The sequence below is a fragment of the Haliotis cracherodii genome, unplaced genomic scaffold (genome assembly GCF_022045235.1).
Source record: "Haliotis cracherodii isolate W230 unplaced genomic scaffold, xgHalCrac1.p SCAF_1, whole genome shotgun sequence".
NCBI lineage: Eukaryota > Metazoa > Mollusca > Gastropoda > Lepetellida > Haliotidae > Haliotis > Haliotis cracherodii.
Window position 1 is genome coordinate 49,211,758 of NW_027266264.1, and position 24,769 is coordinate 49,236,526.

Sequence of the window (24,769 nt, forward strand, 5' to 3'; positions counted from 1 at the left end):
AGAAACAATCCCTATGCCTCGCACATGAATGGTTGAGTACTTGAGTAACTACGCCAGCTGTATGAAAGGAATATCAATTTACAAAAGAAGGGACAAGATGGCTTGCAATCCGTCACGTGGCTCACTGTAACCATCAGTACCTATGACCAGTGCTTACGATAGGGATGAATCCTGACAGCCTCACAAAGGAATGTGAGCAAACCTTGTTATCGCTTTTAACACATTTCATTGTAATTCTGATATCAACTCAGCATCGGACGTGGACGTTGTTCCTCACACTCCGGCAATTCCACACAGCCGTGACCTTTCGTTACCAGCAGAGTCGTTTAAACCTGGTAATTGGACGTAAAATTGGGACACACTGTCGAGGTTTCCGCTTTAGACGTTGTCACATTGCTATGGTCGGGGCAGAGGTGAGGTAAGAATGTTTACCAATTGCAGTATGGTATTTGTAAACAATGATCATTTTCAGTGTATACGGAATTTCCACACTGAAGCTGCAAGATATGGTTTTATAACATCCGATCTGTATGTGTAGAATTCATCCTTTGTATAACAGGTTATGTGTTGATTACAGAAATGCAAGTTCATCAACTCTGAACATAAAATGTGACATTGGTACTCTCTGAACATACTTGTAAATAATGCTATTTGTAGAACATTATAGAGGTCAGCATACTGAATTAGACATATAACTCTAGTATATATATATGTATGGTGTATGTAATTTTCTTGACTAGACATTTCAACATTTCAACGTTGGACAGCTATAGTACTAAGAATCTCTGACACGCCAAACTGATGATTTATGATAGGTCCATGTGTATATGAATTAGTTGTGTTCATGTTAATACCATAGGCTTTGTCAAAACGAGTGTGCTATGTATCAACAAGGATAATCATGTTATGGTATATTTCAGTATCCAAGGCCTTATCACAATTGTAGTGGTATATGTATCAACTATAATGATTATGTATATGCAACTGGTACAGTATTCTTAAGTATCCTCTGCCGTATGACAATAAGAATAGTATATATCAACTATGATAATTATGTATATACAAGTAGTATAATATTTTAGTATCAAAGGCCGTACTACAATTGTAGTGGTATGTATCAACCATGATACTTATGTATATACAAGAGGAATAGTAAATTTAAGTATCCCAATCCTTATCACAATTAAAATGGTTAGTGTTAACTGTGATAATTATGTTTATATAAGTCGGATAGTATAGTTTAGTATCAAAGTCCTTGTCACAATAAAGTGGTATGTATCAACTATGATAATGACGCGTATGCTGGTAGTACAGTATATTTAAGTATCAAAGTCCTTGTCACAATAAAGTGGTATGTATCAACTATGATAATGACGCGTATGCTGGTAGTACAGTATATTTAAGCATCAAAGTCCTTGTCACAATAAAGTGGTATGTATCAACTATGATAATGACGCGTATGCTGGTAGTACAGTATATTTAAGTATCAAAGTCCTTGTCACAATAAAGTGGTATGTATCAACTATGATAATGACGCGTATGCTGGTAGTACAGTATATTTAAGTATCAAAGTCCTTGTCACAATAAAGTGGTATGTATCAACTATGATAATGACGCGTATGCTGGTAGTACAGTATATTTAAGTATCAAAGTCCTTGTCACAATAAAGTGGTATGTATCAACTATGATAATGACGCGTATGCTGGTAGTACAGTATATTTAAGTATCAAAGTCCTTGTCACAATAAAGTGGTATGTATCAACTATGATAATGACGCGTATGCTGGTAGTACAGTATATTTAAGTATCAAAGTCCTTGTCACAATAAAGTGGTATGTATCAACTATGATAATTACGCGTATGCTGGTAGTACAGTATATTTAAGTATCAAAGTCCTTGTCACAATAAAGTGGTATGTATCAACTATGATAATGACGCGTATGCTGGTAGTACAGTATATTTAAGCATCAAAGTCCTTGTCACAATAAAGTGGTATGTATCAACTATGATAATGACGCGTATGCTGGTAGTACAGTATAGTTTAGTATCAAAGTCCTTGTCACAATAAAGTGGTATGTATCAACTATGATAATGACGCGTATGCTGGTAGTACAGTATATTTAAGTATTAAAGTCCTTGTCACAATAAAGTGGTATGTATCAACTATGATAATGACGCGTATGCTGGTAGTACAGTATATTTAAGTATCAAAGTCCTTGTCACAATAAGAGTGGCTTGTATCAACTATGATATATGCAGTGGTAGTTCCCTAACCGTGGCATACCAACCCATATATCAGCGCACGTGGTATGTCATATTTTTATCACATTTCTTGTAATGAGAGAGATATTAAATGATAACCGCGTGCAATAAGCATTAAAGCAGTGTAACCAAGCGTTCTAAGTTATTTACATAGTTGTATATGAGGAGACATATTTAAATAAAAATGTTCAGCGAGGTAAAAAAATCATATTCACAGCACATATCGCATTTAATGAAAAGATTCGTCTTTAAACAGGATACAATAAAATTCTTCACTTTTGAAACCACTTATTTGGTGGTTTATTCTATGTATAGTGAAACGTTTCCTCGTATACAGGTTATTTTAACTGCAATTTTGTTAAGATAGAGTTGGTTTATTAAAAAATAAATAAGTAAATCCTTGTTATTACAAAAATCAGGGGCGGTCGGGTAGCCTAGTGGTTAAAGCGTTCGCTCGTCACGCCGAAGACCCGGGTTCGAGTAACGATATGGGTACAATGTGTGAAGCCCATTGCTGGTGTCCTCCGCCGTGATATTGCTGGAATATTGCTAAAAGCGGCGTAAAACCATACTCACTCACTATTACAAAAATCATGTCAATGTAAAGTTTATGAAATCAACTGAACGTTATGTTGATAAGGCTCTTCGGGATCAACCGCCCCAACATCCTCCACTGGATCAGCACAAGAAGGAACTGTACGGGTTTCCAATGACATAAGTACATTATTAAGTGCATTAATGATATAAACTACATTCAATACATAATATATGACAGGCGGTTTGGGTAGCCTAGTGGTTTAAGCTTTGGCAAGTCAAACCGAAGAATTGGGTTCGATTCCCAACATGGGTACGATGTGTGAAGCCCATTTTCCAGTGTTCGCCGTCGTGATATTGCTGGTATATTGCTAAAAGCAGCGTAAAACCATACCCACTCACTCGTCAGTATCCAGACACTTTTATTATCCAGATCACTTGGAAGCTGATCCATCTTTATCATAGTCTCCCCATGCCACGTGAATGTAGTTCTAGATTTTGTCCATGTACGTTATTTAACATGAGACAAGTGAGATTTATATGAATTCTCTGAACAAAACTTCATGACATATTTAGTAGATAAACAAACCTTCTTTTTAATGTAGAGCTCTGTTACCTGAAGAATTGACCTCGCAAGATTGAATCTAGAACGATCTTACTGGTGAGTGAGTGTGAATGTTTTCTTCGCCGCTTTAGGCAATATTCCAGCAATACCCCGGGGGGCACCATTACGGGCTTCGCACAACGTACCCCCATTCTATCACGAGGTCTTCGTGGCTTCATATCGTCTTTTCTGCCCACTATATATTGCCAAATGTTGTAACTATTGCTCTGCATTTGAAACCTACAACTGTACATGCCCGCCGACAATGGTTAGAGAAGTACTTATGTTATGTCAACATGTCGTTATTGTGTCTACACATTCCAAGGGGTAGGTGAGTTAAACTGTAACGTTACATCGGCAATAACTCGCCATATAGCGGACAGAACAGGTTCATTGTTGGATGCCACAGTTTAGACTGGTTCGTGTGTTTCAACATATTCTAATCAGGTTCACTGTTTTTCAACACATTTCAGACAGGTTCACTGTTTTTCAACACCTCTTAGGCAGGTTCGATGTTTTGCTTCACATTCTAGACACGTTAAGGTTCAACTGTTTTCCTTCACGGTTTAGTCAGGTTCATTGTTTTACTGTCAGTAGCTAGTCACAATCACTGTTTTACTGTTCTGTCCGGTCATGTTCGGTGTTTTACTACACGGTCGTTTTATGTTCACTGTTTTACTACACGGTAGTTTTATGTTCACTGTTTTACAACACGGTTTAGTCAGATTCACTGTTTTACTACACGGTTTAGTCAGGTTCATTGTTTTACTACACGGTTTAGTCAGGTTCATTGTTTTACAACACGGTTTAGTCAGATTCACTGTTTTACTACACGGTTTAGTCAGGTTCACTGTTTTACTACACGGTTTAGTCAGGTTCACTGTTTTACTACACGGTTTAGTCAGGTTCACTGTTTTACTACACGGTTTAGTCAGGTTCATTGTTTTACTACACGGTTTAGTCAGGTTCACTGTTTTACTGCACGGTTTAGTCAGGTTCACTGTTTTACTACACGGTTTAGTCAGGTTCACTGTTTTACTACACGGTTTAGTCAGGTTCATTGTTTTACTACACGGTTCAGTCAGGTTCACTGTTTTACTGCACGGTTTAGTCAGGTTCATTGTTTTACTGCACGGTTTAGTCATGTTCACTGTTTTACTACACGGTTTAGTCAGGTTCACTGTTTTACTACACGGTTTAGTCAGGTTCATTGTTTTACTACACGGTTTAGTCAGGTTCACTGTTTTACTGCACGGTTTAGTCAGGTTCACTGTTTTACTACACGGTTTAGTCAGGTTCACTGTTTTACTACACGGTTTAGTCAGGTTCACTGTTTTACTACACGGTTCAGTCAGGTTCACTGTTTTACTGCACGGTTTAGTCAGGTTCATTGTTTTACTACACAGTTTAGTCAGGTTCACTGTTTTACTACACGGTTTAGTCAAGTTCACTGTTTTACTACAGAGTCTAATCAGCTTTACTGTTTTACAATACGGTCTGGTCAGGCTCACCGTTTCATTACACAGTCTCAATCAAATTACTTAAATATGTTTTTTTCCAAATGGAATGTACTTATTCAAATCATCAACCGTTAATATACAGATAAAAGTAGGTAGTTCATATCTTGGATTTCAAACCAGTGAAAGCTATCATGACATTCATGCCAGAAATATGCGGCCTAATTGCTCCATTCTGCCCTCACATTGTGCTTTGCAGTGAGGAAATGGTAACGGAAGCCAGGGAAAGTGTGTTTGTTTGCTAAAAACATGTGTGAGGAAGTGAGCTGGGTCAACGCTCACACTGTATATACTAGCCTCTCGTAACAAGGGAGGAGGGCGAGGGTGAAGTAAATATCAGTCACAAGAACATGTTATTTTTGTGTTTTTTTTCCTCCAGGAAATGGACGACGTAATGCAATTCCAGGGCGTCACATGAGGTAAGAAAAATTATTTAAATTTGAAAAATCCAACACCAAAGTTTGTTTGACTCGAGCCCGTGAACGTGTCAAGTGTTCTTGTGATTAATTGCTGTAATACGATTAGGACTATTGTTGACATATGTGTACATTGACCCTTGTGTTACTCTGAATTGTAATAAGGGAGTATGTCTTGCAATGGAAGTTTATCTGCCTCTAAGACTGATTAGGACGGGTGTTTTCGACCTGTACTACCTGGAGGGCAGGAAACGCTCAGCTTTTTGCTATCATCACTATTTGAAAGTGAATCTTAAAAACATGCTTTATGATATTGTTGGAATATTTCAGTAGATCATTCTCAATGACCGTGGAAGTGTTTTGTCGTTTTGATTTACACAAATTACAATTACAGTATATACTTATGAATAACAATACAAAATACACGCCACATGCAAAATATGAACATATCAGCTAATTACAATTATAGTTTACATTTATTATAAACAAGTTTCATTCAAATACCAACATGTCACATAGAATGTACGGTCACGTAACATTCAAAATACAAGTGGTGCACATATTTCATATGAATTATGCCATGAATATCTACCACCTTGAGGTATTGGATAGACTGGGTTCGAATATAAAAACTCACGCAAAAACCATGTAAACAGCACGCGCTTGTCGCTGCTTACAATAATCTTCAATATTGATGACGTGTTACATAGAAATACAGACACCAACATGTTACATTCGAAATACAGACACCAACATGTTACATAGGAAATACAGACATCCCGAAATGTTACATACAAAATACAGACACGGTCATGTTACATACACAATACAGACATCCCAAAATGTTACATACAAAATACAGACACGGATATGTTACATACGAAATACAGACATCCCGAAATGTTACATGCAGAATACAGACACAGATATGTTACATGCAAAATACAGACACGGATATGTTACATACAAAATACAGACACCGACGTGTTACATACAAAATACAGACACCGATATGTAACATACGGAATACAGACATCCCGAAATGTTACGTACAAAATACAGACACGGTCATGTTACATACACAATACAGACATCCCCAAATGTTACATACAAAATACAGACATCCCCAAATGTTACATACAAAATACAGACACAGATGTGTTACATACGAAATGCATACACCGACATGTTACATACGAAATACAGACACCAACAGGTTACATACGAAATACAGACACCAACATGTTACATACGAAATACAGACATCCCGAAATGTTAAATGCAAAATACAGACACGGATATGTTACATACGAAATACAGACATCCCGAAATGTTACATGCCAAATACAGACACGGATATGCTACATACGAAATACAGACATCCCGAAATGTTACATGCAGAATACAGACACAGATATACTACATGCAAAATACAGACACGGATATGTTACATACAAAATACAGACACCGACGTGTTACATACAAAATACAGACACCGACATGTAACATACGGAATACAGACATCCGGATATGTTACATACGAAACATAGATACCGACATGTTACATACAAAATACAGATACCGACATGTTACATACAAAATACAGACACCGACATGTAACATACGGAATACAGACACCCCGACATGTTACATACGAAATATAGATACCGACATGTTACATACAAAATACAGACACCGACATGTTACATTCAAAATACAGACTTCCTGACATGTTACAGACAAATACAGACATCCCAATGTGCTACAGACAAAATACAGACACCGACATCTTAAATACAAAATACAGACATCCTAACATGTTACATACAAAACACAGACATCCCAATATGTTACATACAAAATGCAGACACTGACATGTAACAAACAAAATAGAGACAAGGATATGTTACACATAAAATGCAGACATGATGCAGATAGAGTTTAGATGTTGCTTGGCATAATGCTAACCCAACCCAATGGAAATGACGAAATACATGTACATGTCATATATGTATTTGATGAAAATTGGTCAGTACAAATCCTTTGCATTTTTGCATTTTGTTCAGAATATGTTCAGTGCAACCTTTAATGTGTTTCTGACAACATTGCATCATTTTCCAACCTGAATTCCAAGTGACATGAACCTCTTGCACACAGGAAGCGCGAGGTCTAGCAAGAGGAAACACCTCTGACCAAAACAGTTTGAAGTAACTGGGTTATCACATCCGACACATATACACTCCACGTCAATGGGACATCTCAGGCTCCGTGTATATCAAGAGCTTATCAGCCAACACATGTACAAACCCACAAACGGATAGATTTTATTCTTATTGCAGTGCCGCATATATATTAGATAAGATAATGATTGCAGCTCGACAACAATAATTGTATTTGAGCAGATGAACCAAATATGCATGTTTCAAAATGCTGGATGATTCCTATTTTCCAGTCGTGAATATACCCTTCATCTGGAGCAATATACCATCAGCAATAGCATATGGCGTCTACATTTCTCATTTGCCTAGGTACTTCAGAACATGTGCATTTATTTATTTAAATTCCATGGAAAGACACACCTTGATTAAGGCCTGGTTAAATCATCCCAGCCATTTTACGTTGACATTCAGAGGAATGTACTATACATGACGCGTCGCTAGGTAAGCATGATGCGATGACATATCCCCCCTCCCCCCTGGGAGTTATCACACCTCTTATCACTTACTTTAATGGATCGGGTGGTGATGATCAGGCTTGGTGTATGGCGATGCATCATTGCTCATGATTCTGATCACTGTAACGACTGTCCCAGGCTCGATCGTTCAGTATCCTCCTATATTAGTGTCATCATTCAATGGTAATGTCATTATAACTGTTACTGTCGAAATCCTATGTCAGTGTCATCCCCCTATGTTCGTATCATCACCCTATTTTAGTGTCATCTTTCTGTTAGTGTCATCCTCCTATGTAAGTGTCATCTTCCTATGTTAGTGTCATCCTATTGTTAGTATTATTCTCCCGTTAGTGTCATCCTCCTATGTTAGTGTTATCCCCCTCTTGTTAGTGTTAGTCTCCTGTGTTAGTGTCATCATCCTATTTTAGTGTCATCATCCTTTATTATTGTCATCTTCCTATATAAGTGGCATCCTCCTATCAGTGTCATCTTCCTGTCAGTGTCATCCTCCTATGTTAGTGTCATCCTCCTGTTAGTGTCATCTTCCTATGTTAGTATTATCCCCCTCTTGTTAGTGTTATCCTCATGTGTTAGTGTCATCATCCTATTTTAGTGTCATCATCCTATATTATTGTCATCTTCTTATATTAGTATCATCCTCCTGTTAGTGTCATCTTCCTGTGTTAATGTCATCCTCCTATCGGTGTCATCCTCCTGTGTTAGTGTCATCCTCATGTTCGTGTCATGACCCTATGTTAGTTTGATCATCCTATATTAGTGTCGTCCTCTTTTTAGTGCCATCCCCCAATGTTAGTATCATCCTCCTATGTTAGTGTTATCCTCTTTCTGTTAGTGTCATCCTCCTGTTAGTGCCATCCTCCTTTGTTAGTGTCATGATGTTATATTAGTGCCATCCTCCCATGTTTGTATGGAAAGGTGTCTTGTGCGTGTCTGAATACGTTTACTTCCTGTGAATAAACGCGCCTAAATATGTTTTTATTTTTATTAGGTAAGATCGACAGCTCGGATGTCAGCAGCACTATGTATAATAAGTATGACCCCAATTATGTACCCGATTTATATATGAACAGTTTTGTGCGGCACATGCACAGTTCTAGTAAATAAAGGTACAGTTTTAGTTAATACTTGCACAGTTCTATTACTACATTCCGACCATATCATGAGTATGTGTTTCTGAATCACTATCCAATAGTGGTGATACCAGGTGTTCGCCAAAAGGTGGGCGTATCCTGCCCCTTCGGTGGTACCCGTCACAAACACATGCACAGACAAGTCAGTTGTTCACCTGAAAACATAACGTTTGTCACTGTCCTCCACGTGTCTAGCAAAAGAAGTTTTGGAAGCTTTACTTTGCTGAGCAAGAATCGTATAACGCTCTTTGAAATATTCGCAGAGCACGCTCGATTGCATCCTTGAAAGTTGTGAAATGTGGACATCGAAGTCCTCCCTCTTGTCAAACAATCTTGTCTTTTGTTACTCTGAATCTTTATACATAGCTCTAAATATGAAACACATATGATGGTTTCACTTTATTTCTAGTTCGTGAAAAGTAAATCAGCGACTTGGCTATGTCGGGTTATCCATATATCTGAAGTTTAAGTTAAACGTCTTTATAACTCCCTTGTTTTGAGTTTGCCAATCCGAGCAGCACTCATGTTAACTTATGTTACTCATGTGAATTCATGAACAGCTAAGGTTAACTCACGAACAGCTATAGTGAACTCATGAACAGCTATAGTGAACTCATGAACAGCTATAATGAACCATGAACAGCTATAGTTAACTCATGAACAGCTATCGTTAACTCACGAACAGCTGCTACATGTTGTAGTCTGTCTTACAGACCCTGATACAAATATATATCAAATACAGCCCATGCAAGTCTATAATGTTTGGCAAGTCTAGATTACTGCAGTATCTGAAAATGAAGAGAGTCACTGGGCTCCCTTTTATTATATTTTTTATTAAGATAACTGAACAACTGTTTTGTTCTGTACGATATGTTCATTTCAGAGACTAGATGTTAGTCTACTCGACCACCACAGTTTTAGATTTTACGAGCTACTCCCACAATTACCGAGTTGTACTCGCATCAACCATCATCTCCATGTACACATCAATCTTGATATATACCTCTCCATAGACACATCTACCTTGATATATATCTCTCCATGTACACATCTACCTTGATATACACCTGTCCATAGACATACCTACCTTGATAAATACCTCTCAAGGTGCACATCTACCTTGATATATACCCCTCCATACACACACCTACCTTGATATATACCTCTCCATACACACACCTGCCTTGATATATACCTCTCCATACACACACCTACCTTGATATATACCTCTCCATAGACACACCTACCTTGATATCTACCCATCGAAATACACACACCTACCTTGATATATACCTCTCCATAGACACACCTACCTTGATATATACCTCTCCATAAAACACCTACCTTGATGTATATCTCTCCATAGACACACCTACCCTGATATATACCTCTCCATAGACACACCTACCTTGATATATACCTCCCCTTATACACACCTACATTGATATATACCTCTCCATACACACGCCTACCTTGATATATACCTCTCCATACACACACCTGCCTTGATATCTACCTCTCCATACACACACCTATCTTGATATCTACCCATCGAAATACACACCTACCTTGATATAAACGTCACCATATACACACCTACCTTGTCATCTACTTCTCCATATATCTTTTACTATTAGCATTGGTATATATGTAAACAAGTTCACACTTTGTTGCAGAGTTGCTGCGTGATGCCGTAAGATGAACACCAGCAACATCAGCAAGTTCGCTTACTACAGAGAACAATGGGAGAGTCGACAACGGCTACAAACCCGTATATTCAGGGCAACTGTAGCTGTAGGTGTCCTGGACGCTGTGTGGGTCGTGTTCGCCAACCTCCTTCTGATATGCGTCCTCCTGTCCTCAAGAAGGCTCCGGGGTGTGTTCAGAAACCAACTCATCGTCAACATAGCTGTGTCAGACCTGATGATCGGAGTCATATGTATCCCTCTCAAGGTGGACTTTGCTTTAAACCGCAAAAGGAACTATGGCTGCACGATGCATGTGGCTTATCAAATCATTGAAATATATTTACAGATTTTTGTAGCAAGCTGGTGCATTGTCATGGTCAACTTTGACTTCATATTAGAGAGGCTTCAAATAGCCCGCCCCCGACTGTCTCGTAGCTGCAGAACTCTGTTGTCAGTGCAACTGTTGGCATTGCCATGGGCAATTGCCTGCATTGTGATCATGCCCATCATATTTGTCAGCCTACACCCGATATGGTCCGTCAGCTCGTGGAGTGAGCGATATTGTCCAATACTTCTGGTCAAATGGGCGACAGTGACATTATCTGTCTTATGCTTCTTCCTGCCTGGAATTATCATTCTGTTCCAGGTGGGGGCAATCTTAGCTATCTTTTACAAGAAAAGGCCAGCAGGCGTGGCAAGTCTTGGTCTGCTGACGTATTCCGACTCTGCTCGGGACACTGCTGTTATTACCAGTGCCAGCTTGGTGACAGTCTTAATGTTATGTGGGGAGGAAATATGGTTCGTCATGGCGGACTACATGGGATCCTCGTGGACGTACCACACCATGGTCCTATCCGGCTTTATCTTTGGCGTATTCGCAGACATAAAATCTGCAGTGCTTCCGATTGTCTGGATGGCGCTTCCAGAAATATGGGAAACTATCAAATCCAATCTAAGATGGAGGCCATGGCGGCAGTACGTACAACATCATGACGTCGAGGTGACGTACTACAGAAACTATGGAGACGATCTGAGCCCGTGACCCGCGCATCATGACTTCAAAGTGGTGAAGTAATAAACCTATGTAGACGACAGTCCGTGACAGGTCCAACATGGAGACGTACTATAGGTTCTGTAAATACGATCTGGATGCGTTTCACGTGCATCGTGACGTCATGGGGACGTATTTCAAAAACTTTGGAAACGATCTGAGCCAATGACATGTTCATCCTCATGTGGAGAGGAATTATAAGATGGTTTGAGTCAACTAATTGTGTACCGTAACGTCATTCAGGCGTATTACCGAACCTTGGTGACGACCATAGAGGATAAACATGCAGTTAATGTATCTGTTATATATTATTACTTGTAATCCTACAGCTAGGTATATCTGCAACGGATATATCCATGACTGACACTTTGTATGTGTATATCTAAGGGAGACAACTGCAAGTGAGCATATTGGTATAAAGAGAGATACACACTCTTAAATATTGCATATTGCACGTATCTTGTCACGAACAATAAACTAGTTACCACTTGAGTTGGCGTTGTAATGTATGATGCGAGAGCTGTTCAAGGAGTTACAAAACCTACAGGAGATACCCTCTACTGCAACACAGTATGAGTCATCCCCTTTTTATATCGATGGATTCGTGAAGATCCGGGGTAGAATAGGTCTTCAGCAACCAATGCTTGCCATAAAAGGGGACTATGCTTGTCGTAAGCGGCGACTAACGGAATCGGGTTGTTAGGCTCGCTGACTGGATGGATGTCATCGATTTCAATTGCGTGGATCGATGCTCATGATATCATCAATGGATCGTCTGGTCCAGACTCAATTATTTACAGACCGCCGTCATATAGCTGGAATATTGCTGACTGCTTCGTTAAACAACAAACAAACAAACAAATAAACAAACAAAACATAATATACTGAACCGCAAAAGAAACGTCACCCCTAGTAACATGGCATGAGAAATTGTCATTTTAATATCTGGGTATTTGTGTCATAGTTTCTTAAATTTAACATTACATTGTCCGGAAAAATGAAATTTGAGGATAAAAAACCAAAACAGATGACACCAAAGCCGATCGCCAGAACGCATCACGGCAACGGCCATGGTAACCAGATGCACATGGGTTCCGTGCAAATTGAGATGCACATGCGTTCCCCCATGATTGGATAACATTCATTCGTTATTGAATAGCTACCACATGCCAAGATAGACAAGAAATCAGCGACACCAAGGCCTTGGACGATTGCAAGCTGGACAAACCGCCCGGCAAGTAGCCAATGCATTTCAAGTCCACGTCAGGACCATATACAGGCTCCAGCAACGGTGCTAGACCACCAACACCACAGACAACCGACCACGTTGTGGAAGCCGAAGGGTCATCACCCGACGTCAGGATCGTCAAATTGTGCGACAGCATCTTCAAGATCGCTTTGCTCACAGACCATGGGGGCACACCAGAGACACATTAGTGCGGACACCGTGCGTCGACGATTGACCAGGAGACACCTCCTCTGTAACAGGCCACACCGAGGACCCATTCTGACACCACGTCATCGCCGGGACCGTCTTCAGTGGGCAACACAGCACCAGCATTGGCGCCACCAGCAGTCGAGAAGAGTCTTCTTCTCAGACGAGAACCGTTACTGTATCTCAACAGCAGATAACAGAGAGAGAGAGAGTCTGGAGACGCCGTGGGGAACGTTATTCGGATGCTTGTGTTGTTGAGAGAGACTCGTGGAGTGGAATTGGTCTTGTCTTGCACAGAGGGTCGATTGTCCTTCACAGAAACAGCCCATAGCTCGATATGTATCCTTTTGATTGTCCTTCCGAAACAGTCAACAGTAGCTGGATGTGTATCTCTTTGATTGTCCTTCACGGAAACAGTCCATAGTAGCTGGATGTGTATTTAACAGAAACAGTCCATAGTAACTGGATGTGTATCTCTTTGGTCGCCCTTCACAGAAACAGTCCATAGTAGCTGGATATGTATCTCTTTGATCGTCCTTCACAGAAACAGTCCATAGTAGCTGGATGTGTATTTAACAGAAACAGTCCATAGTAACTGGATGTGTATCTCTTTGATCGCCCTTCACAGAAACAGTCCATAGTAGCTGGATGTATATTTAAAAGAAACAGTCCATAGTAACTGGATGTGTGTCTCTTTGGTCGCCCTTCACAGAAACAGCCAAAACATGCAGTAACTGGATGTGTATTCCTTTGATTGTCCTTCATGTAAATAGCCCATAGTTACTCGATGTGGATCTGTGTGGGTGCTAAAGAAACTGTCCATGCAGGAGTTAAAATATGTCACCCAGCTGACAATTCACTGAAGATATAATTTTATAGAATATGTATTTTGGCCATTTCTGATGTTTCGTTTCAACCACTAATGATCTTGCATTAAACGAAGAAATAAATTCAGGCGCTTCGGCCAGCAAGGTTAGTTAATAACTCAGCAAGACACGACGGGATCCCAACAGAAGCTGTGAAGGAAACCTGTTCTCTGTTATTAACCTTTTATAAGCGTCCTATAACCATATTCCTGTGACAGGTCGATTCCCGTAATCATGGAATCTTGGACTTATTGTCCCATAACATAAATCCGGCTCGAAGGATGATACAAATAATTACAGCGGCATTGCCATGTTAGATATTATAAGTAAAATATTCATATCAATTATTGAATCTCGCATAAACTTTTGGGTCTCCATCCAACAGATACTGCCAGAGTGAGTGAGTATGGTTTTACGCCGCTTTAAGCCATATTCCAGCAATATCACTGCGGGGACATCAGAAATGGACTTCCTACATTGTACCCATGTCGGGAATGGAACCCGGGTCTTCAGCGTGATGAGCGAACGCTTTAACAACAAGGCTACCCGACCGCCACAGACACTGTCAGAATGCTAAGCAGGATTTAGAGAAGATTACTCTACGATTGATCACATATTTACTTTATATTCATTGACTCATAAATATATTAAAAAGAGGCGTGGAAAATATTACTGCATATTTACTGTATTCAAAAAGCATTTGACATCGTGGATCGAAATCAACTTCTTTATACGTTGCTCAGTAAAGGTATACATGGTAAGACAAGTACACTAATAAGAAGTATATATGGAAACGTAAATGCAGCTGTAAGATGTAGTAAAAATACTATGACTTATATATTCAATACAAGTGCAGGTGTTAGACAGGGATGTATACTAGCATGTCAAATTGTATTTACAAAATCGATTTTTGTAAAGTACTCTCAAGGCAAGCAGATAAAGCAATGTATTCAGCCAAGCAGTTTATTAGTCATCTTCCCGAGGCAAGTGAGTTAACTGACTATAAAAGTCCAGTTTCCACCCTTGCCGAACTAGGCTGGTATTATGGAGTTACATTTTGGTTTGGCTAACGAGGCTATGCATAGTCCAATCAAAATCGCGCACCGAAATCGAAATCTGGTGCGAGAGGTGGAATCTTATTGGTCAATAGCAGAGGCTTAGAAGGGACATAACTGGTAATAGCCAGTGTAGGCGCTACGATCGATCCCAGCAATTCCAGCCTAGTTCGGCAAGGGTGGAAACTGGACTTTTAAAGTCAGTCAACTCTCTTGCCTCGGGAAGATGTTTATTAGTATATTTAGACATATACCTGGTGAATCTTTGTTTAGGAGATTTGATGGTAAAATAAAGCCAATACTGATGTATGGCTCGGAACTTTGGGGAACCTCATATCGCCAGAGTATCGAGAAAATTCATACTAAATTTTATAAATGTGTTAAAAGGCAATTTTAAGGCACCAGATATATGTAAACTATCAATGCAGAGTTATCTCATACTGGATACGTTTGCTCAGACAACCAGATACACGATACTCTAGACGATGTTATAACATGCTTAAGTGCCTTGGTGACTCTGGGGATATGAACTGGGCCTCTGGTGTTAGGGGAATTCTGTACCCCTTCTGCAATAAGTACCACGAATATGAATACCATGTGTTATTAATATGTCCAGTATTTGAAGATATAAGAATCAAATACCTGCCTTACTATTATTACGCGTATCCAACAAAACGAAAAGTTCTCAGTTTTTGTTCATAAGATATTTAAAAGAAGGATGATACACTGAATAGTAATAAAACTCAAACGTGTACATCTATTCAGTTACAATATACAAGAAGTGCTTCACGAAAACTTTCCTACAACTAAATTGTCATTGTACTATTGGCCTCATGTCCACATATACGAAATAAATCCGTCTGTCTGTTGGTGTGCCGCTTTGGCATTAATTGATTTTAAGGGTATGCAATAAAGTGCATCGCTCCACCTAATTACCGTATTTTCTTTAATAGACACACGCGTGGTGGAGTTTTTCGGAGACCTGGTGTTTATTTGAGAACTATCGTTTTTTGTATAACTGACCTTTATTGGATATTTTTTAGGGACTAGTCGTCATATGGTTTCTGAATGAGGGTAATTCATGTATGATAATGCTACCCCGGCGTGTATATGCTGCAAGCTTTGTTTCGTCTAAGTTGGTTTGAACCAAGTCTTTATTATGGGTCAGGTGTATTTTTGACGAAATATGGTAGGTACATATTATAGCTCTATCGTGTTATGAAGATGGGCATTAACTTTCCGCGATACACGGATATTTAACGCCGTCTTGGTTAAATAACTGTTTTACGTTTACGTTTTCTGGTTTTCAAGTTTACGTTTCGTGTCTGGTGTCTGTAACATGTACACGTGTGTCTCCGAAACAAAATGTGATCGTGGTCACGTGTGATAGTGAGTGGCCATGGGTGAGTGAGTGTGGTTTTACGTCGCTTTCCTTATTATTCTAGCAATAAAATGACACGGGACATCGGTGAGTGAGTGTAAATAGTTTTACACTGCTTTTAGCAATATTCCCTGCAAGAATATCACGGCGCGAGAAGCTAGAATTGGCTTACACCAGTGCATCATGTGGGGAATCGAATTACTTACTTCGGCACGACGAGCGTTCTCTTTAACCAACAGGCAACACATCCTCCACTTACCATAATGTAATCATGTTAATAATTATATACTATGTCAGTGAAGTAGTTAAATCTCTCAAATCTCCGAAAATTAGGTTAAAACTCTTTTCAGATACGCCCATCTTGTTGGTGAATTATATAACACCCTTCCTTCATTAAGGCCTGGTTCTTAGAATCAGTATGTCGCATAAACAGTCGTATATTGTGTTAATATGTAAGTCGTACAAATTCAATTAGTGTGAGGTAATACAGGGCTGAAACTCGAGTTGAGGTATCATATGTCAAAATAACTGATAAACAGAGATGTACATGTGTGAACGACGACACGATTACTGCGAGGAAACTAATGTACACGATATGAGGTCTGTCTCGTCTTGTAACTTCTAACACGGCTGGAACGCCACCGTGGTCTGGTCGTAGAGGGTCTGTGCGGAGAGCGGAAGGTTGGGGTTTCGATCCCCGGCCGGATTAAACCAAAATACGTTAAAAGATTGTACTTGTTACACTGTCTGGATAGCTAGCGGCATTTAAGGGGCTAAAACAAGGACTGGTCGGCTCAGAGTTAGTATACTGTGTCTGAGTGGGGATATTCATGTTTAACGTCGGCATGGTATCTCAGTAGACACACACACACACACACACTACACACACACACACACTACACACACACACTACACACACACACGCACACACTACGCACACACTACACACACACACACACACACACACACACACACACACACACACACACACACACACACACACACACACACACACACACACACACACACACACACACACACACACACTACACACACACAACTACACACACAACTACACACACACTACACACGCATTACACACGTCAATGCAAGAGAATAACCAGTCCTGACCATCAACCGAAACAGATTCCATTTGGCGCAAAGGGAAAAACAGATGTGAAAATTATGTTAATGGCCGGCTGAAAATCAGTTATGACAACAGGTGTTCGCGAAAAGGGTAAGCATGTCCAACACTTCCGGTATTTCATGTATTTCATTGTATTACCCGCAATTCAAGTGAACCATGGAACAGAAAATCTAGTGACATGATAGTGCCTTTACATTTACTAATTCATTCAGGCGCTTCTATTCGCTGTGCAGAGTTGCGTCCCTTTGACACGCCAGAAACCTATGATGGTGGATTCGATTCACAGATTCGCCCTGATTATGTGTCTAGATTTGTTCTCGAAGGTTTCACCAAAGTGGTAAACGTCTTTCCTCCCACATCAAGCTGACACACCGTGATATAACTGAAAACTGCTCTAAGGGGCCTGAAACACAACTCACCCCCTCACTCACCCATGTGCCCATTTGGTCAGATGTATATGAATAGTTCAAACACGACCGTGTCAAATGTATCGCGAGGCATACATGTATAGTATTACATCTGCCAAGACACAGACGTCTGACACTGATAACACTGAGGATACCTGAGAACAAGCCCCTTGAAAGTCAAACTGGAATCTTATCACTACAAGTGTTTGGTTTCTAAACAGAAACGAGTCGTGCGCATGAGCTGTACGTCGCAATCAGCTGTTAATTGAAGGGAACTTTCATAGGATCTACAAGAGGTACAGTTGAGGCGATTTTTCTTATGTTTAGTTTGCGTCCGTTTTTATATACTGTGTGTTTCGCCAATAGCTGAATGATAACATAATGATCTGTTAACAAGGATCCTGCTGGATCATTTTACTGAGATGCTTTCGCTTTTATCTGGACTCCCGATGCAGCCAAGGCTGTGTGTTTACTGAATTTAGTTAACAAAGACAGAGTCATTCCAGGTTAATATTTGGTTCGTTTGTACTTGGTTAACTATATGCGTAATTCCATTTGGAAATAACATAACCTCGAATCGTCCCGTTCCAGTTTAGCATATTTTCTATTGTCGGGTATGTTCAAAACTTACAGAAGGAATAGTTCATAATTAGCTATGACACTCATGCACCATGACTATCTATCTATCTATCTATCTATCTATCTATCTATCTATCTATCTATCTATCTTAAAGGTAGTAGTTGGTCAAATTTAAAGAATGTGTCACTGAAAATACACCTATGTTAGTTATAGTGTTTTACCTTCTAATTTCCACTCTTGCACATCGGACCGCCTCCGTGGTCTAGTGGTAGAGCTTCCGCCCGGAGAGCTGAAGGGCCGGGGTTCGATCCCCGGCTGCGTCATACCAAAAGACGTTACAAGATGGTACTTGTTGTTACCCTGTCTGGCGCTCGGCATTACGGGGCTAAAACAAGAACTGGTTGGCTCGGAGTCAATATACTGTGTCTGAACATGAATATCCTTTGTATGATAAACGTCCTTTGTATGATAATTTGATGAGTCTGAGGTTAGTGAGTGAGTGAGCACGTGTTGTTTTACGCCACTTTCGGCAATATTCCAGCAAATATCACGGCGGAGGACACCTGAAATGGGCATGACATTTGTGACATTCAACATGCATGGAAACTAGGTGCTTACACACTTCATGCCCTCAGTGTGACAAAACACAATGATATGTCTTAATACCATCTGTTGATATATATTGAAAACAATGTATTGAATGTACAAAGGCCTTTCATCAATTTAAGGTTTACGAATTGTTTGTGAATTGTTTGTGAAATGTTAGTGAAATATGGGCCGGAGAAAACATTTAAAGAATACCAACCAGCATATTAGTTTCGACTTAAGAAAGTATCATTTAATTTGATATGATTGATTTAAATTGTTCTTTCAGGGTCAGAGAGAAAATGAACTTCACAACAAATGCTACTAAAAACGCCTCTGAGCCTTTCTGGCCAGGATTTTATACTTACCTCGCTAACATTCGTTATGTATTCGCGATCATGGAAATTCTCCTTACACCCATCATCGTGTCCGCCAATATACTTTTGATTGTCTCAATCCTGAGCAATAAAACACTCAGACGGGAATTTCGCTACCTCGTGATGATAAGTATTGCTTTGGCTGACCTTCTCATCGGACTCATCTCGTGCCCATTCCGAGCTGACATCGTCTTAAAGTCGACATACCAACATGGGTGCTTGTTCTACATGTTCATGACAGTGACGGAGTCATATGTCCAGATCTTTGTTGGAATGTGGGGTATTGTTACCATTAATTTAGATTACCTGCTAACATTATTTCATGTCAAACGACCACAGCTGAAGACGTTCCCAAGGAATTTTGTTATTGCAGTGATTCTCGGTTTGCCATGGTTAGCGATGTTCTTCGTTGTGTTACCAATAGCATATTTACATGCTAAGGAATACTTTGCACCTTTCCGCTATTGTCGCCTCATTATTCCATTTGATGCCAGACAGATCGTGATGTCTCTCACGTATATCTCCCCTGCGATTATTACCGTCGTCCAAGTAACCATCATGACATCAGTACACCTCTATCGACAAAGGACCGGAAGTGGCATGCCTTCTTTGATGACTTCACCGGAAGCGGTTCCGTTGCCATGGGTATATGTTGCTGGAAGCTTGGTTACTGTCATTATGGTTGGTTTTGAACAATGCATCAACATTGCGCGGATGGCGTTTATCAAGGCTTTATTCCCCCAGTATAAAATAATATTTTTCATGAAACACAGCACTAATTTCCTGGCGGATTCAAAATCAGGAGTGACGCCGATTGTTTGGTTTACTATTCCCGAATTGAGAGCGGCATTCATAGAGCTTGTGAACAAATTGCCATGGAGACGAAGACTCAGGCGTTCCGACGATGCTAAAGAGCAAACGGTTCGTTACAGAAATTTGTGCGAAGATACATCAATGCCTTAAGTTCGTCTGCTGGTGTGTGTTTCTGTTCACTGGGCAACTTGAACTGTTGTGAAGACTATTTGCTACAACTATCAACAAACAGTCCAATGACAAACTGCAGAATGGCCTATGAGATCATTCAATGATGAACCCGTTTCTTTACGTTACAATACTGTATGAAATTATTACTGGAGTGAAGCCACACGTTATAAATTGAGTGAAATACGTAAATGTACAGAGACCTTTTAGAGAAAGTTTTTTCTTGAAATTTCAAGAAACTGAGTTGAAATTTCAAGATGTTATGTTGAAATTTAAAGATACTAACTTGACATTTCAAATTATAATCTTAAGATTTTATGTTATTATCTTGAAATTTCAACTGAGTATCTTGAATTTGAAACATAACGTCTTGAAATTTCAAGATACATAAAACAAACAACAACAAATGGCCATAAAGCCTAAGTAAGCCCCTTAGGGCCATTTGTTATTTTCTTTTTTTCTTCTTGAAATTTCAGGTTAGTAATTTGAATTTTCAAGATTGTAGCTTGAAATTTCAAGATACTAAGTTGAAATTTCAAGATGTTTTGTTGTATTTTCAAGATACATACTAAGTTGAAATTTCAAGATAATGATTTTGAAATTTCAAGACAATAAGTTAATATCTTGATTTTTTTTAAAATCATTATCTCGAAATTTTAACTTATGTTTCTTGAAATTTAAACTTTTCAAAAGTATAATTGGGTGTTAAGTGTGACAGACACTGATCCACGATCAGCTTAATGTGTGAATAAAGTCGATTTGAAGAAGTGTTATATTTAGAGATTATATACAGTTTTCATATCATACCCCGTATCAGTCCGAGACCCCCATAACAGCCCTCTGGCCTTTGTTTCTGATATGGAGTATGATATGAAAACTGCCATATAGTAACCTTTTTCTCATAAACCATTACATGAAATTGTTGTTGTATCTATTTGCAAGTGAATGCAATACATGTTCACCTTGTTTGGAAGACATTGTCACGGGAAAGCTAGCTGAGCAGAAGACGCAATAAGGGGCGTAACTATATTACAAATAGGGCTTAATGTCGTCACACTTTCAAAATGCATTGACTAACCGGGTACCACCCGGTCTTCCAAAACTGCGCCCAACTTGGGGTATAGAGGAGTAAGGGATAAGTGAATAGTCTGTATTAAACTGTGTCCAGCTTTTCAAAGAAAACTAAAATAAATAGTGTATCACTATTACCTTGTCAAGGTAGACACAATATTATGGATAACAACTTCTTTAAGATTGTGAAAAGCGACGTTTCGGTATAGATCCTTAAACCGTTGTCAAGCAAGACTGAAAGAGGGACATAGTACAGAATATATATAGTAGGTGGAGGATTAACAGTAGAGTATATTCTGTACTATGTACTAGGCAGGCACACGTTTAACGATCTTCCAAACTATTATTAAAATCAGCTTTGTTCGACAATACTGATATTACCATCTTCCCATTGTCTTCTCCTGCCGTGCATATATGGTTAAGAGTTAAAACATTTTCCCTTGGCAGCAGACATATGTTTAACCATGCTAAACAGTAACTAATATCATCTCTCATTAGGCCAGGCTGACACTAGTGGCTTACCACATACATACTGCGAGTTGGAAACTTTCTCGGCTATGGCCAGATACCATGGTGTCAAACCCACAACATCAGAGAAAATATTACTGTTACACAATAGAGCTGTGGGGGTATTTAAGTCCTTGCTTGAATAAACACACTTGCTTGAATAAACCTTGGACCCCACATCTCTCTCCTCTCTTGTTTCAAGGTAAGAACATTTAAATACTTTTTTTGTTATTTTATGACTTAACTTCTTATTTCATTGTTATCATTGTCCAGAAAATGTGAGTGTTAATTTTGAACAAGTGAATAAGTATTGTCATAGTGTAACGTTCAATCTTATGTGCATATACATGTTTGTTCTTAACGGCTGCTTATAACATAGTATTTACCGTTTAATACTTAGGCGCTATCCAGTAATCTTTTACGCATACTGCGTCGTGGGCTCCTCTAGTAATATGTCTTTAATGTACAAAACCAATATTCCATTTTTATATTTCCACATCCACTATCATCCCCCTATCTATGTCTATGTTCAACAATGTATGTAGAGTCCAGATTTTGGTGCTTTAACCAGAACACGTAGCTTAGTCAAAAAACGATTCCTAGGTTTAACATCACTACTATTTTATAGGTAGTCAGTTAATTCATACTTACGTCAGTTCGCTCAACAAATGTTATATGAGTTGATATTCTGTATTCTTATGTTTTATCACCATGTATATAAGTATTTAAATATTGTAATAGGTTTCCATCCTTACTCAGTTATAAACAGTAGAAATCCGCTAAATACATCACCGTGGTAATTTGAATTCACTTGTATTCTCCCTTTATATTTCACGGTAATGTACATTCAAAGGCACACCACTGAAGTATACATATACAGTTATATACGGTACAAAATAACCTATAAGCCAAATACGTTATCGTAGTCATGTAAATACATGTATAGTCTTCTTTTATGTTTTGCGACAATTAAGAATTGACTTTCACTTTTTTTCAAGCTCCGACGTTCATACAGTTTGGCCCTCACTACTCATACAAAGTGACAGACAATTCTTATATTTGTTTAGGGGCAGTGGGGTAGCCTAGTGGTTAAAGCGTTCGCTCGTAACGCCGAAGACCCGAGTTCGATTCCCGACATGGGTACAATTTATGAAGCCCATTAGTGGTGTCCCCCGCCGTGATATTGCTGGAATATTGCTAAAAGCGGCGTAAAACCATACTCACTCACTCACTTATATTTGTTCATATCACAACCTCGAATGACGAAGACCTTGATCTATATAGACAGTTATATTTAGTACGTGTGACTTCATGTTTACACTGACTGTCGTACTACAACCAGCTGTATCGCGTAATAAAATAGTTCCTCCAAACGAGAGGTGACATGAGCTTATGTATGCTCAATTTGCTCAACAGGGACAACTTTTGTAGTTTCTGTACAACAAATGAAATCAAATAATATCCTCATTAGGTGAGAAAGGTCTGTTAAGAACTACCACAGTAAGTCAGTCAAAATGACAGCGCGTCGTAATACATTTACATCAAGTACAAGACGTCAAAATGGCCGACACGATAAACGTGACGGGAGAGATTTCGGAAGTTGTTCAGTCATCGTTGATCAATTGGCCGACCACTGAAAGGTAATTAAAGATGTGTCAAATAGACAATAAGGTAAATTCATAGATTGTTGTAGACTCACTGTCAGTCAAGACACGGATCGACACGGATCGATCGGTAATTTGGAAGTGCATTTCTTCGCTTTGTTCATTAGGATGGGTCGTAGCGAGGAAATTCGTGAACAATCATAAGCCAAACTCTCTGACGTTTCTCAATGTATACTGTGACACTGAGTTCAAGATTACAGGGTCTAAATGTTCGGAAAGAACGCTTATGTATGTATTCGCGCTAGGGAAGTTTCCCAGGGGTTTCCACAGGAATGTGTAAGTAGTCCGTCAGTGTTTACGTCATTTCAAGAACACGGTCTCGTGTAAAATGCATGAATGTCAAATTGTGTCGTTCATACACTTATGAACGTCAATTTCGCGGTCATGTGACCGACCTCTCGTCCAATGGAAAAGTCGTATATCGTGTAAACATCAAATAAAGTTTTATTGTACATTGAAACGTGCATCGTTGGAGTACACAATTACCATAGTCACCCCATTATCTGTTATCGTCTAGCTCTTTAGCTACAGGAAATGCACGTCGTCAAAATAACATAGCCAACGTGATACCTTACCGTAGTCACCAAAATGATCACAAATTAAACTTAATATTCTCTCTAAAACTGAGCTTTATATTTTCTACCGTGTGCCTTAGTATCTTTACTCTGAACAAACACCTGACTTGTTTTCTCTACAGTCATTGCCGAAATTATGATGTTATAAAAAAGTATGACTAAAACTACATGTACACATTACCAAATTAAATGTCATGAACACACTGCGCAGTTGATCGTATATGCCCTGCGTATGTTTTTCT

At 39.2% G+C, this 24,769-nt stretch overlaps 2 protein-coding genes across 3 annotated transcripts; both read left to right on the forward strand.

Annotated features, from left to right (window-relative positions):
* Positions 1–330: 330 nt before the first annotated feature.
* Positions 331–12,374, forward strand: LOC139465019 (histamine H3 receptor-like). Of its 2 annotated transcripts, XM_071246698.1 has the most exons (4): positions 342–418; positions 3,401–3,456; positions 5,296–5,335; positions 10,834–12,374. In XM_071246698.1, the coding sequence occupies exon 4, from the start codon at positions 10,856–10,858 to the stop codon at positions 11,885–11,887; it is 1,032 nt and encodes a 343-aa protein (XP_071102799.1). In that variant the 5' UTR covers positions 342–418; positions 3,401–3,456; positions 5,296–5,335; positions 10,834–10,855; the 3' UTR covers positions 11,888–12,374. The 2 variants fall into 2 exon arrangements, with proteins under 2 accessions (XP_071102792.1, XP_071102799.1); XM_071246691.1 differs by lacking the exon at positions 3,401–3,456 and having other exon boundaries at positions 331–418.
* Positions 12,375–18,465: 6,091 nt separating this feature from the next.
* On the forward strand, positions 18,466–20,905 carry LOC139465033 (prokineticin receptor 2-like). The gene is made up of 2 exons (XM_071246710.1): positions 18,466–18,483; positions 19,642–20,905. The coding sequence occupies exon 2, from the start codon at positions 19,655–19,657 to the stop codon at positions 20,690–20,692; it is 1,038 nt and encodes a 345-aa protein (XP_071102811.1). The 5' UTR covers positions 18,466–18,483; positions 19,642–19,654; the 3' UTR covers positions 20,693–20,905.
* Positions 20,906–24,769: the final 3,864 nt, after the last annotated feature.

Excerpts from the sequence above, each read along its gene's own strand:
- LOC139465033 (XM_071246710.1), top strand. The coding sequence starts at position 19,655 with ATGAACTTCACAACAAATGCTACTAAAAACGCCTCTGAGCCTTTCTGG.
- LOC139465019 (XM_071246691.1), top strand. The coding sequence starts at position 10,856 with ATGAACACCAGCAACATCAGCAAGTTCGCTTACTACAGAGAACAATGG.